At 33.7% G+C, this 14,209-nt stretch overlaps 1 protein-coding gene across 1 annotated transcript; it reads right to left on the reverse strand.

Annotated features, from left to right (window-relative positions):
* Nucleotides 1-1,424: 1,424 nt before the first annotated feature.
* On the reverse strand, nucleotides 1,425-3,855 carry LOC110641436 (uncharacterized). The gene is made up of 4 exons (XM_021793142.2): nucleotides 3,601-3,855; nucleotides 3,344-3,463; nucleotides 2,473-2,703; nucleotides 1,425-2,005 (listed from the first exon to the last, which is right to left on the reverse strand). Exons 1-4 carry the CDS (start codon nucleotides 3,793-3,795, stop codon nucleotides 1,589-1,591), a joined length of 963 nt encoding a protein of 320 aa, XP_021648834.1. The 5' UTR covers nucleotides 3,796-3,855; the 3' UTR covers nucleotides 1,425-1,588.
* Between the last annotated feature and the right edge of the window lie 10,354 nt (nucleotides 3,856-14,209).

Genomic DNA, 14,209 nt, shown 5'->3' on the forward strand with positions numbered 1-14,209 from the left:
TAATATAACGTGGATTTACCTTCATCCAGAAACTGAGAGCCTTGCAGTGGTCAAAAAAATGAACTTAACATTATAGGCTGATCATCGTGTTTTCGATGGCAAAGTTGAAGGTCTGTATCTGTTATGCTTCAAAATTTCTTTATTCAAAATGAGGAGGTATTCTTAGAAGCAGTGGTTATTTTATCTGGTAGAGAATAGTTGCAGGGTTTGATTCCTGTTGAGTCTAGCCTACTGCTTAATTAGGCTGGTAATTTATGGGTCATCATTCCATAAGGATATCATCATAAAGGCAGGGCCACTACTGCAGTTAATTGGACAATATGCTGAGGGGATGCTGATGCAATTATGTGAAGACACTAATTACATACAATTATTGAGCCATAGTGCATTTTCCATTGCCTGCCAGTTAACCTTGCATTTTGAGAAGTCATTATATTTTCTCATATTGCCCTCAATGACAATGAGAATCAATTATAGAGTTGCGTTTCAAGTTTCTTTTAGGGTTTCATTGTTAGCATGTTTTTTATTTGTTCTCAGTATTAATTTGTTACTTAAGCAGTGCTGCCGCTGCTGCAGTTCACATTTTACCTATAATTTTGAAGGTTGCTTGTATTAATTTTAAAGCTATTCTCTTTGTAGATGCATTTCTCTTAGCTTTGCATTCCAACTTCATTGATATCAGAAGACTTCTTCCATAAGATGACTTCAAACTAACAATAGGGTTTTTGAAAAATAAGCCTCGACAAAGGTTGTTATCCGAAAGCTGGTTAGGAATCTTTCAAGGCCTGTTGCCAGTTTGTTCAAGGGATATATTTCATCAATACAATTGGTTGAGTGTAGCACTTCACAAAATTTTGCCATTCATTCAACTCATTCTGTTCATAGTTTAATTTTAGAACTGATTGTTAAGCTGACAATTCAGGCAAAAGATTTTTGCCATGTGCGAAGATCATGCTGCAATTTCAGATTTATTTCAATAAGAACGAACTATAATGCATGAGCAAATTATGGAAAATATACATGGTTTAATGAATAAATTGCCCTGCAGTTTTATCCCAGAATGTTGACAGCATACGATCTGTTTTTGGATTAGTTAACTATTTAGGGCAGTTTATAACCAAGCCACTTCTTCAAATTTAGCAGTTTCTTTTATGAGCAACAAATTCTGTGATTGAAAAAGAATGAATGGTGTTTTTTGTAGTCTGATTTTGCAGTATTGATGCATCAGAAATGAATGCTGATTTTTGTATTCTCAGCTCAAATTCAATTGAAACAGGGCTTGAAAAGAACCGCAGATTATGAGCATGTGTTCCATATGATAAGCATGTGGTACTATTGGTTTGCAAAATGTAAATCGAATCTGCTAATAAGCAACACTAAAAAATGGATTGGAAAAGTTCTTAATATGGGATTCGCTAAGCCGGTTTTTGAAAACAAATGCATTAAGTTAGCATAATTGCAGCAATTGCCAATTCAATTTTCCATCTCAATGTGCTTTTAAACCTCACATAGGGCATAATTCGAAAATAGCATGTTTTTCCATAAGTAATAATATACCTATGGGGAAAAAAATTGGTTATCCTCACGCTTATATAATACTGCTTCCTAAATTGAGTTTCTGTTGGCATACTGGATTGACCTCTTTGACAGCAAGTGGTTCATACCATTGAGGGCCAAACCCAGCAGCTTTCCTTGCTTCCTCATTAAAAGGTGGTTTTAATGGTCCTCTGAAGTGTGTTCTCACTATAGCATGAAACTTCTGAACAATCTCTTCATTCTCCTCAGTAATTTCACTTTCTGCCTCTCCACTTTCTTGAGAACTCAAGCTTTGCTCGAAACTGCAATGTTTAGACTTCAAGCATAGATACTTAAACCACCTGATTCCAGCAGCACAGTGGGTAATCTCTTCTGGATACACCACTCTGTCCAATAAATCAGCTGTTTCATTGTCACCTCCATTGCGGAACCGAGAGATAGTTGTGGGCAGCACATCAAGTCCCCTGGCCTGCATTTAGTTGATTCATTCATTAAACATCTATAGATGGAATATTCAAATAAATATAATTTCGTTATTTCCAGAAGCATAAACCAATGCATAATCTTCTCAATGTCAGCCAAAAGTTTCACCATCTAGATCAATTCAAGAAACAAGCACTGGTTCAGTGCACAAGCATTTGTATGAGTTTGCAATCCTATTCATAGTGCTTTCCTACTCATGCCAACAAAATTCCTTATTCTTCTTTACAACTCCCAAACCTTAGCTCATAAAAGCCTACCCATTCTCCCTAAGCATTACATGGCATTAAAGACGTAAATTACAAATATAAGCCAGAATACCACAATGACAATTGTGGACAGACCTTAAAGACACCCCATATCCCTATATACCGAAGCCTTTGACCTCACAAGTCACAACTTCATGAAAAACATTAGTTTCTGCATTGTGCAAGGAGACTGAAGACAAATACCCACCTCATGGACACAATGCTCAATTGCTAAACGTGCCAATAGGTCCTTAGACGTAGCAATGGCCGAATCCCATAGGCCATCATGAGCTGGTAATGCTCCATAAAAAGAACCTAGCTCCTCAAGCCGTTTTGCAAGCAGAGTGAAGTGTCTGGCCTCATCTTGAGCAACCTTCACAAAATCTGTAAAGAAGTCTCTAGGCATTGCCTCTTGCTTACCAAAACGAGCAATTATATCCTACATTGAGTTCATGAATTAACTGTTTGTGTCCAAATAAATGCCAGGAAATACAGCACAACAAGAAAACAATTTAGCTTATTTTGAAAGCTACCATGTAGCATTAGATAAAATAAAATGTAGCAAGTAATTTATATGTTTAGCTAAAGCATCACCAGAATTCATTTCATTATTCATGGATATCAATTTTCCGATACAACTTGAAGGTATTGCAACATAAAATGAAGGATTCCAATTCAAATTGCATAAGTGTATTAGGCACAATTCAATGGTCAATGTGCTTATTTGCATCACATAAAAAAGTGAAAAATTTTCATAATTGAAGGGCGAAACACTTTATTTGAGGCAAAATATGGATTTGGAATTTTGGATCTAGCAAGAGTGTGGCAACAGAGAAAAGTAAAAGACAAAACGTATAGATAAATCAAAATAAAATGCAAGGGAAAATGGTGAATGGACCAAAATGATCTCACATAATCAGAGTAAAACAAATGAAACCAAAGTTTTTGTTGAGTTACAACTAACAATAGCTCACTTCAAACAGAACTAATTCAAGTAACATAATAAATTAAAGTACAACATAGAGCTAAAACAGACTCCAAGCTTACTATAGGAAAAAGAAGAAGAAAAAGAAGAGTACCCAAGACAAGTCAATAGCCCAACTCTCAGTGTGAACAAGGCTATGCACAATGGCCTGCCTGCTCTGCAAGCTACCAGCTTTTCGTAGCTTTGGCATTAAACCTGGTGCCATCAACTTAACCTGCACCAATATTTTTCATTGTTTTTTAGGTCAATAGTAAAGAAACCAATATTTTTCATTACTATTTCGTTCACGCATTTCATCGAACATATAATAAGCACAAAACTAATTGAAAGCTCAAGAGAATCTAAGCAAACGTTGGTGAGACGGGCCGGCCGATCAGGCACGGGGAGGTCCAGGGAAGGGAGATAGGGCTGGGAAATGGTCCCTTGCAGCCATTGGCAAGCTACGGAGTCACTTAGCCTGGCCTTCTCAAAAGGGTCCGGCGTGTTAAGTACCCTTAACGCCACTTCCACTAGGGTCTCGGCTTCTGATCCTTGTTGCGGGCTCATCTCTACGCTAGGCCTTCATGCCCATGAAGGGAAGAAGAAAGAAGCTTTTTATTTATGGACTTCTTATAATAATAATAATAATAATAATAATAATAATAATAATAATAATAATAATACCAAAGTTTTAGCATTCCAATTTTTTTCATCCGCAATAAGTTAATTTTTGAGATATAATTTTATTAAAAGATAATTATTTTATTGAAACTTATGATTGATAATTAAAATTATAATAATTTAGCCTATCACATATTACCTTTTCCAAGGAATTTAATTTCTACAATTTTAATATTTTTAATAATTTAATCTCTTAAATTTGAGTCAATTATTTTTATTCTAATTGATTAATAATAATTTTTATAAAATAACTATTAATAAAAAAAATCCCAATAATTAACTTATTTCTCATAAAAAATAAAAAAATAAATTACTATTTTTGCATTAACTCAAAAGACTAATCACAATAATAATAATAATCCAAGATTCAATTAAAACTGTGTTTCTGATTGACATACTTGGAAAACTGTTAACCAAATTAATCATCCTAATTTTAGTAAATTGGCGTTAATAGTAAATTAACTAATCAACCAAATAAATTTAAAATAATTTATCAAAACAAACTTCCGTCCGGATTTAATGGAAGATGAAAAGTGATTTGAAAGAAATAAATTCCACATAACTATAATTAATTTCAAATCAAAGTCCGAACATTCAATTAAACTAAAATTAAACTAAATTTTTAATAAAATTGGTAAAATTCTTATGCATTATTTCATTTAACTAAACATATTCGTTTGTTCTAAACATAATATTAAGGAATTAGAAGAGACTCTCTTTTGCTTTCAAATGATGGAAATGTCCTCAAATTTTCCCTTCCCCTTCCCATTGCTCATGTTTGAGTTTTTAAAATAACAGAGACACGAATATCTTACTTGGGAATCAGATTTTTTTAGGTAATTTTTATAGTTGCTTTTTAAATTTTATTATGCACTTTATTTATATCCCTTCATTTCAATTTGTTAATAAAAAATTTCTAAACTTTAATTTTATTTCAAAAAAAAATTCTTTTAATATGTAATAGCATATTTCCACATTAAAAAATCCATCCAAACTAAACGTTTATAAATATAGTTTTAGCTTGTAATACCCACTATTCATCCACGTTAGAATTTTTATCGTAAATGGAATATTTTTTCAAATTTTGAAAATTCCACAAATAAGGGAATAGTGGTGAAATGTGTGTGTGTGTGTGTACGTTTATATATATATATTGTATTTAAGAATAAAAATGTTTTAATAGTTTTGAGAAAAATAAGTATTAAGTGTTGTTTTGGGCAGAATGAACTTCAGGTGCCGAAGAATGAACTTTTAACAACCAAAGTTTCTTTTTAATGTTCGAATGTCCTTTTGGGCAAAACGGACTTTAGCAGCTGAAGGCAGCCGAAAGCATTACTTTCACCCGCCAAAAGTCCTTGACAGTTTGGATCATAACTTCTCCTTTTTCTCAAGCTCAAAGGAAAAAGAGGTAATTCTTCTTTAGTTTTAATTTTTTAGAAGGATCCAAGCATATTTATGAATGTTAGGTTGTTTGGCTTTGATTGCATGTTTGGTTTGAGGAGTTTTTGTTTTTGTAAGGATAAGAGAGGCTCTTACATGTTAGGATTTTGATGAATCCTAATGAATCGTATATTTTGTTTTGAAATTTGTTAAGTTTAGGTGTTTATAGGCCTTAAATGGTAAGTTTCCCTTGATGGATTTGAGAATTTCTTATTAATGTTATGTTTGTTGTTGGGTAAAACATTGAATTCTTGTTCCTAGTGGATGCATGTGTAATCAGAGCTTGAATTCAAGTTGTTTTAGGCCTTAGAAATGTATTATGATAGTTGGATCGTGTTTTGGAGCTTGGGCTTGAGTTGTGGTGTTGTTGGGAGTAAGGTTGATGAGAACCCCAATGGACTTGCCAAGAAAACCCTAAATATTTGAACCAATTCCCAAGAACTCTCACAATCAGATTCCTCTACTTGAATGACTTAATCCAAACCAACTTTTTGGTAGAGAACTAAGTGAATAATTCAAATAGAAAAAATAAAGGATTCAAAGCCCAATACCAACCTGTGATAGAGAATCATGAATATTAAGTTATTAATTCTTTCAAGTTAATTAGACTTATCAAGAAGAAAAGTTCAATAAAGAATAACAGAAGAGAAAACTCTCTCAATAATCAATTGATTTATATCTTAAAGTTGTGTTTACAACTCTAAGATAAGCTATTTATGTATCTTCTAATACAAAGTCAAAATAACCTAAAATCTTAGGAACATTAAAAGTCACAGACATAATGGAACTAAAAATAACCAAACAACAAGTCTCATGGCCTATTATGAACCTTCCATGGCTTGTGGTGCTCCTAAACACTTCTTATAGCCATGTGTGCGTCCAACACTCATTCGACACCCTCCCGTGTGCCTCATATGCCTCTTTAGTGTGTGTCATGGCTGGCCATGTGCCCAGGGGACTTCCCATGGCTAGCCATGCACCTCACAGCCTCCAAAACCCTTCCAAATGCATCTCACAAGGAGCCATGCACCCCAAGGGACTTCCTATGGCTGGTTGTTTCGCTATTTTGCAATTATCGCAAGTGCACGTATCACTAACAAGTAATAAAGTGATAAGTAGAGTATCATTCCCATGAGAAATTTTGTTTAGCAAGTACCAATCTACACAGAAATCTTGACTATTTTGGCTATTGAATACTTAGGGAATGAAGTTTGTTAACTTTAAACACTAAAATGGTAAACTTAAAACGAAATGATTTATTTGAAGTAATTCTAGAATTAAGATTTCACACTTGAATCACACTAGGGATGTTATCTCGTTTATTTACTGAATTGAGGATCGTTTTCCTTGATGGAAATCAGTCCTAAGCTATCCTAGTTCCTCTCTCAAGGCATCTAAGGTGTATTCTAATTAACTCGAACCCTATTTTCATGGTGATTAAATCAATTAAAATCCTTTAAGACCTTTAACCAATTTTTAGGTTCCACAAAGGTATCAGCCTATGTCTAGGTCAAAATTCCTAGGTTTAAGATCTCGATTTTCTAATGTTAATCTTCACCTTTCAGTCCTTCAATTAACATATATAATCATAACTAAGTGGGTACCAACACATAACATGTATTAAGATTACAAGAAATTAAATCAAGAAACGAATCACAAATCCAATAAATAAAACTCAGTGTTCATCCATAATAGTAATTACAAGAGCTACTCTCCCAAATCCAGAATAAGAAAACTACTCACTCATGGTGAGTTCAGCAAATGTCATGATAAAAAGTAAAAAATAATAATAAAAAAAAGAGTTATGCAAAAGAAATAAAGTAATAAAATTCTGTCTAAGGAGATGAAACGAAGGAACCAAAGAGAGTTTCAGCTTTGATCTTGCGAAGCTTCAGCTGAAAGACTTCTTTTGGTACTGATGTAGAGCATGACAACAGCAACCTTCAGCAGCATTCCCAACGACAGTGGCCTCCTCTTTCCTTGTGTTTTCTTTTCTATTTATATTGATTGCCCTAGGGTTAGGTCATTTTGAGTCCGAAAGGCTTTAGGAGTCTCGTTTGAACCAGAAAACAGGAGGGGAATTCGAGTCAGAAAACAGGCTGTAGCATAGTACACGGCCCGTGTGTCACTACACGGGTCCCGTAAAAGTAGGGCCGTGTAACTTGCTAGAGGAGAATCGCGTGGTCTTGTTTTGGCACAGAAAGTTACATGGGCCTGATTACACGGGCCGTGTACTTTTGTTCCCATAAGGTTCTTCAAGCTTGTGCTTGGCAGAGACTTACACGGGTCCCTGCAGATTACACGGGTCTACTTACACAACCCATGTACTTGTGTTTCTCATCGATTCTCTTAGCTTTCTTCTGGCAGGGAATTACACGGGTCTGGTGCTTGGTTTACATGACCCGTGTACTTTGTATCAACAGCAATTCTTTGTCATTTTACCTCTCCAGGCTTTCCTATGCACATCCATCCTTTAGGGCTTCACCAAAACACCTGAAATAATGCAAAAAACATGGAATTAAGGGCTTGGTAATAGAATTTATAAAACTAATGAAATCAACCATTATTGTAACGCCCCTATGTTCGGTAGTGCGTTCTACTATTCCTGTGACTAGTGTTGTCCGGACAGCTAGGATGCCTAAAACTACACGTAATATTGATGAGGAGACATAAAACAATGAAATACAAGAAAAAAAATACAAGAAAAATAAAGGAAAAATAATAGCAATGAAATGTAACCAAGTTAAACTAGCCGAGAACCCTAGCGATGGGTGACCGCACCAGGAAGTTGCGGCGTGGACCGTTGACTAGCCCTGGACCATGGGGAACCCTAGAAAATATTTTTAGGACTTAAATAAATGTCTATTGAAGTATAAATACCATTAGAAATATTAAAGAAAAATTAATTAATTAGTACAAAGAAAAGTGAGAAATGGAGAAAATGACAAAACCCGGTGTTACCAAAAAATCAGGAATGCAACCCGAACAGGGGCATTGTAGTCATTTGACACCTTGAGTTATCCTTTGACCCAAATATCCATTAAAAATACATGATATTACACTTGGAAAATGTCATGAAAAATTTAATTGGTGGTACCTAATGTAAATAGCAAAAGATAGGAACTTAATGTAAGAAATTGGAAATTTAAGAATAAACAAAGATTTAATTCTCACATAGTGCTCCACTAACTCACCTAAGTGGACCACTAAACATTCATTTGGGCAGATTATTCATCATCTTCCTCACCTCTCAAAGACCAGCTGAAATGGTGAAGAGGAAAACCTCCATGGCCGCATGGTTTTGAAGCTTCATGCAAGCATGATCCAAGCCTCTTTCCTTGCACTTTCCTTCATTAAAAGTTGTCCATACACCTTGGGCAGTAGATAGGTAGCAAGAAGATCAAGTTTTGGTGAAGTTTTGAAGAGTTTCCAAAGTGGTAAGTAGGTATTTTTGATGCTTGCTTCATTAAAGTTTGTGTGGATGTTATGGGTAGTTGAATTGTGGAAGGATTTTTAGAGTTTGATGTTTTAAGGGAGATGTATATTTTTGGCAGCCATGGAAACTCCATAAGAACAGTTTATCCTTGTATGTAAATAGTAGATTAAAGTGTTGATGAAGGGTTTATGTGTGTAGGAATAAATTGGGTGATGTATACTAAATGTGTATGTGAATGTACACTTAATTTTGGAAGCTTGGAAATTAATTGAGAGAGATGTATGAATTGGTAGCTTGAATTGTGAATCAAAATATGTTATTTCATGGTTTGGTTTATGGAATTATATGGTTAAATTATGGTGCTTGTTATGGCAGCTTGTATATGTGTATAAGGGTTTGAGTTTGGACATGTAAATGAGCTAGGTTATGTGGTTAAATTATTTGTAATTTGAACTTGGAAAATTCTGGACTATAATGTGCATATTGAGTGTGGTTGTAAGCTGCCAAAATGACCAAAAATGTGTTGTGAAATGTGTTTATATTATGGTACAAAACAGAAATGGCATGAATGTGTAACTTGGTAATGTTAAATGTGTCCTTTGATGAGTGATGGACATTGTGCAATAGGGCAATGTGTGTTTTGGCTTAGAACCTTAAGTGTGTGACTCCAATTGGTATGAGACCAATTGGAGGTGAAACTAGGCACAAAATGTGCCAACTTTCATGAAGGAAGCTTACCAAAATTCTGCTTGGAAGGTAACTTGAAAAATGACCAAATCTGGATTAGTGCATTTAAGGCCTGAAAATTGACCATTTGGGCAGCAGTAAGTGTTTTGGCCATAACTCACTTGAAACAGGTCCAATTGACCTGAAATTTTTACCATGAATAGTTGAGACATATATCTACAAGTCTTATGAAGACACCAAAGTCCAGAAATGACCATAAGCAAGTCAAATGGCTTGCAAAATTTCGGGTCCAAAAATTGGCCGAACCAAAAGTGACCTAAAATGACCTAAAGTGACCAATTTGATGCATTTTGACCAGCAATAGTAAAATGACCATAACTTGGTCTAGTAAACTCAGAATGACCTGAAATTTTGTTCCACGTGCAATAAGACATAGATCTACAAGTTTTTAGTTTTGACCGAAACTTGAAAACCAAGGGAACTAGGTCATCCGGCTAGGTCAAATTAGTATACCGGAATCCAACAAATTATAATAAAATGCAATATACATGAAAATGAATTGGGTAACATGTACCAATACAAAAAGGCTACAAATGTGACATATTGGTAACATTAAAACCTAATTCACCTAGAATGCATCAAGGGTCAACATCTTAGGTTGACTAAGAAAATAATAGAATTCAATGAATTAATTATTAAGCATTATCGTTAGAGACAGTTTAAACGAGTACTGAAACACTTCAAAATTGTGTTTCTCAGTTAGCAAAGACTCAGGGAAAGGGAAGGAAACACTGAGTCAGAGCCAAGAGACAGTTATCAGAGGTTTGTGCATGTCACACCCTACTCCTCGTAAGATGTAATATGCTCCCGTAGTACACCTAATGAATTACCGTACTTCGTCTACCGGTAACCCATTAAATATACTACAAGGGATTTTAAAACAATTTTCTTATTTTTGATAAGTGGTGAGCATTTTCGAATAGATATTTAAAACATTTAATTAAAGTTAAAACTAGTTAATATTTTTGGTCCCTTTTATTTTTTCGCAAATTTTATAAAAATTTTGCCAGAGTTCTGTCTGTATTTTGAGAAAACAGTTCTTCAAATACCTAAAAAAAAAAAAACACTTCCAATAATTTTCTCAACAAAATTTTCAAATTTCACAATCAATCTCAACCAATTTCTCAAGTCTCAAAATTCAAATAATCCTCATTTCACAAATCAACTTCCAAAATTCAAATTCACCATTTCCAATATCCAAAAATTATCAAAATACCATTAATGAATTTCATTCAATTTAAAATAAAATACTACCAATCATATTTCATTAATGACAAAATAATTTATATATACATCATACTATAAATTTACATCAAGAAAATCCAAACTAAAATTTATTATAATTTTATACAAACTTTGTACAAGCTGCTCAAGGCCGATTTTACATGTCCATACAATTACGTGCAATAAATACATCAAAATAAATATTTACAGTTAGGGTATAAATTATACCCGATAACTTCAAGCAGGTAGCACCCCTGTCCTCAGCAGCTCAATCTGCTGCTCCTCTAGTCTCTATATCTGCGACAGCATACAAAGCTATCGCTGAGTGGTGAACTCAGTGGTGCACAAACTAATAATTTAAAACTTAATACAAATTATTCTTAACAATTCATAATGAATAAAAATTTAAAATTTCTAAATTCTTCAAAATCCATGACATTCAAAAATCAATATTTTTTTTATGCAAATTATTCATTTGAATAACATTTTGATCAATTAATAACTATTTATTTACATTTCTTTTAAATTCCGAAACAATACAAAAATATTTTGAATCACTAACAAATTTTTTATTTCAATAACAATTTATCAAATTATGCATAATTTAAAGGGCGTTGCCAACAATTCGCACAGTTTATCTCATGGCTCAAAATTCAAATAGATGCCGTGTTGTATACCACGACATTTCACATTCTCCCAATAACTGATGCTAAAAGGGAGAAACAAAGACTAGCTAGTATATATGAGTACTCATTCAAAATTCAAATTCTTCCCCAACTGGCAAGCCAGAGAGGAAGTAACTCGCCCCATTTAGTGGAGGAGATATCTCACTAGACCAGCTAATGAGAATTCACAATAAAATTTTTCATGTCAACTGTGGTTTCAAATCATATTCAAAACAATTTCTAATCACAAAGTGTTCACAAATCAACATATTTAATCATCATAAATTCATGCTCAAGGTTGGCAACACATCAAACTTAAAATTTACAATCCTCAAAACAATGCAATAAATCCTTAAATGCATAAGAAAATTTATATTCAAATTATACAATTTCATTCAATAAATTAAAATTCTCAACACAACAAAAATCATAAATCATACAATAAATTTATTTCAAATCAATTTGGAATTGAAAAATAACAAAGGAGTTAGTTGTGCACAAATCTTAAACGAGTTGCCTCTTGGCCTTGACTCGATTCCTCGGGTTCCTTCCCGATATTCTTTTCCACTGAAACACACAGTTTCACAGTGTTTCAGTATCATAACTCATCATTAATCCAAAAATAAATTCAAATTCATTTATACCCAGCTTTAATATGCTAAACTTGACATTCTTTAAAATTTGTGTTTTGGGGTTACTATTTATGACACTATTCAAGTCAATTTGTTGACTTTCTAAGACTTAATAGGTATGGGAACTCCAACTTCACCCACATACCACATTTTGGTCACTAAATTTGTTGGTTTTGGTTGTTTACTCAAATTCTAAGTCTTTTAGGCAAAATTGCAAATTTTCAGTTTTAGTGTCTTAAGTTGCACTATTCCATTTACTGTTAGAAATTAGCAAAACTTCCTTTATAGAAAATGTCCCTATTGTCTTAAGTTTATTCTCCTTTTTGAATCACTCCATTTGGAGTTTTGTAGCTCAAGTTATAGCCATTTGAACCATGGCTGCCGGATTGGACTTAACCCAGATTTCTGGGCAAATTTTGGTTCTGGTAGTTTTAGGTCACCAACTTTGGGTGGCCAAATGACTTGGTTAATGGCATAATTTGGGTTTGTGTTCTTCATGAAAGTTTTAGGTCTATATCTAAACTGTCCACTGGTAAAATTTCAGGTCATTTAGACCTGCCTAGCTCAAGTTATAGCCAAATGAACAAACACTATTCATTTGGTCAGTTTGTATAGGGTAGACTGAGATTTTCCAAGTTTGGTCAATTTGTTCACTAGGTTTTGATCAATTTTTGTGTCACACCTTACCCCTCTGTAAGGCATAACATGATCCCGTAGAATACCTAATGAACTACCAAACTTCACCTACCGATAACTCATTAAGTACCCTACAAGGGATTTTAAAACAATTTTCTTATTTTTGACAAGTGGTGAGCATTTTCTAGTAAGTACTTAACACATTTAGTTAAAATTAAAACTAGTTAATATTTTGGTCCATTTTAGTTTTCCGCAAATTCTATAAAAATTTTGATAGAGTTTCCTCTGTATTTTGAGAAAACCGTTCTTCAAATACCTGTAAAAAACACTTCTAAAAGTTTTTCTCAACCCCTACTTCAGTTTCACAATCAAACTCAGTCAATTTCTCAAAATTCACAAGTTCAATAGTTCTCAAAATACTGTCAATCAATATCATTCATATTTCATTTAAAACAAAATAATTTATACACAACCTTACAAATTTATATCAAAAGAAACACAAACTAAACTTTATTACAAACTTCATACAGATTTGTGTACAAGCTGCTCAAGACCCATATTTACATGTCCATATATTTATGTGCAATATATACATCAAAAGAAGTATTTACAGATAGGGTATAAATTATACCCGAAAGCTTCAAGCTGATGACTTCACACACCTCAGCAGCTCAGTCTGCTGCTCCTCTAGTCTCTGTATCTGCGACAGCAATAAAAGCTATCGCTGAGTACTAGGACTCAGTGGTGCACAATATACTAAAATAATCTTTATGAAAAACTTAAAGCACATTCATTCAAAAATTTGGCTAAACATGAAAATTAAATACAATCATGCATTGTAAGATTTTACATGTAAACCAAGTTCAATTCAAAGTAACAAAATACATTTCATAAAACCCACAGTTAGATCACGCCATTCGAAACAAATAGAATCTCAATAGCCAGAGGCTAAAGAGAAATCACATGAATCTCAATAGCCAGAAGCTAAAGAGAAATCATATCACAAGGCTAGCTAGCTCAAATATATGGATATCCATTCACATCCTCTTCTACTGGCACACCTCAACACTTCTCCAGAGAAGGAATCAAAATTCAAAACTAATAACCCCCCCCCTAGTCGTGCTAGTGAGGTGTTCAAATATGTGGTCATGACACTGTAGTTTCAAAACTTATCTTAACAATTTGCTAAACATTGTCTTTTCAAATATACAAAATAACTTTCAACAATTTAGATCAAATATCATAAGAATGCCATAATCCAATATTTCATATTATTCAAATCGATATGCAAAAGATGATTATAAAAGTATATGTTGTGCACAAACCTCAAACGAGTCGCCTGTTGGCCTTGACTCGACTCCTCGAGTTCTGTCCCGGCATTCTTTTCCACTGAAACACGAAATTTTCCAATGTTTCAGTGCTAAAACTTAAAATAAATCCAAAATAAACTTAACTTCACATTTACCTAGCTCTAACGTGTATAATTCGACGTTCTCGAAATTTTTGTGTTTTGGGTTACT

This window comes from Hevea brasiliensis, chromosome 8 (genome assembly GCF_030052815.1).
Source record: "Hevea brasiliensis isolate MT/VB/25A 57/8 chromosome 8, ASM3005281v1, whole genome shotgun sequence".
Classification (NCBI taxonomy): domain Eukaryota; kingdom Viridiplantae; phylum Streptophyta; class Magnoliopsida; order Malpighiales; family Euphorbiaceae; genus Hevea; species Hevea brasiliensis.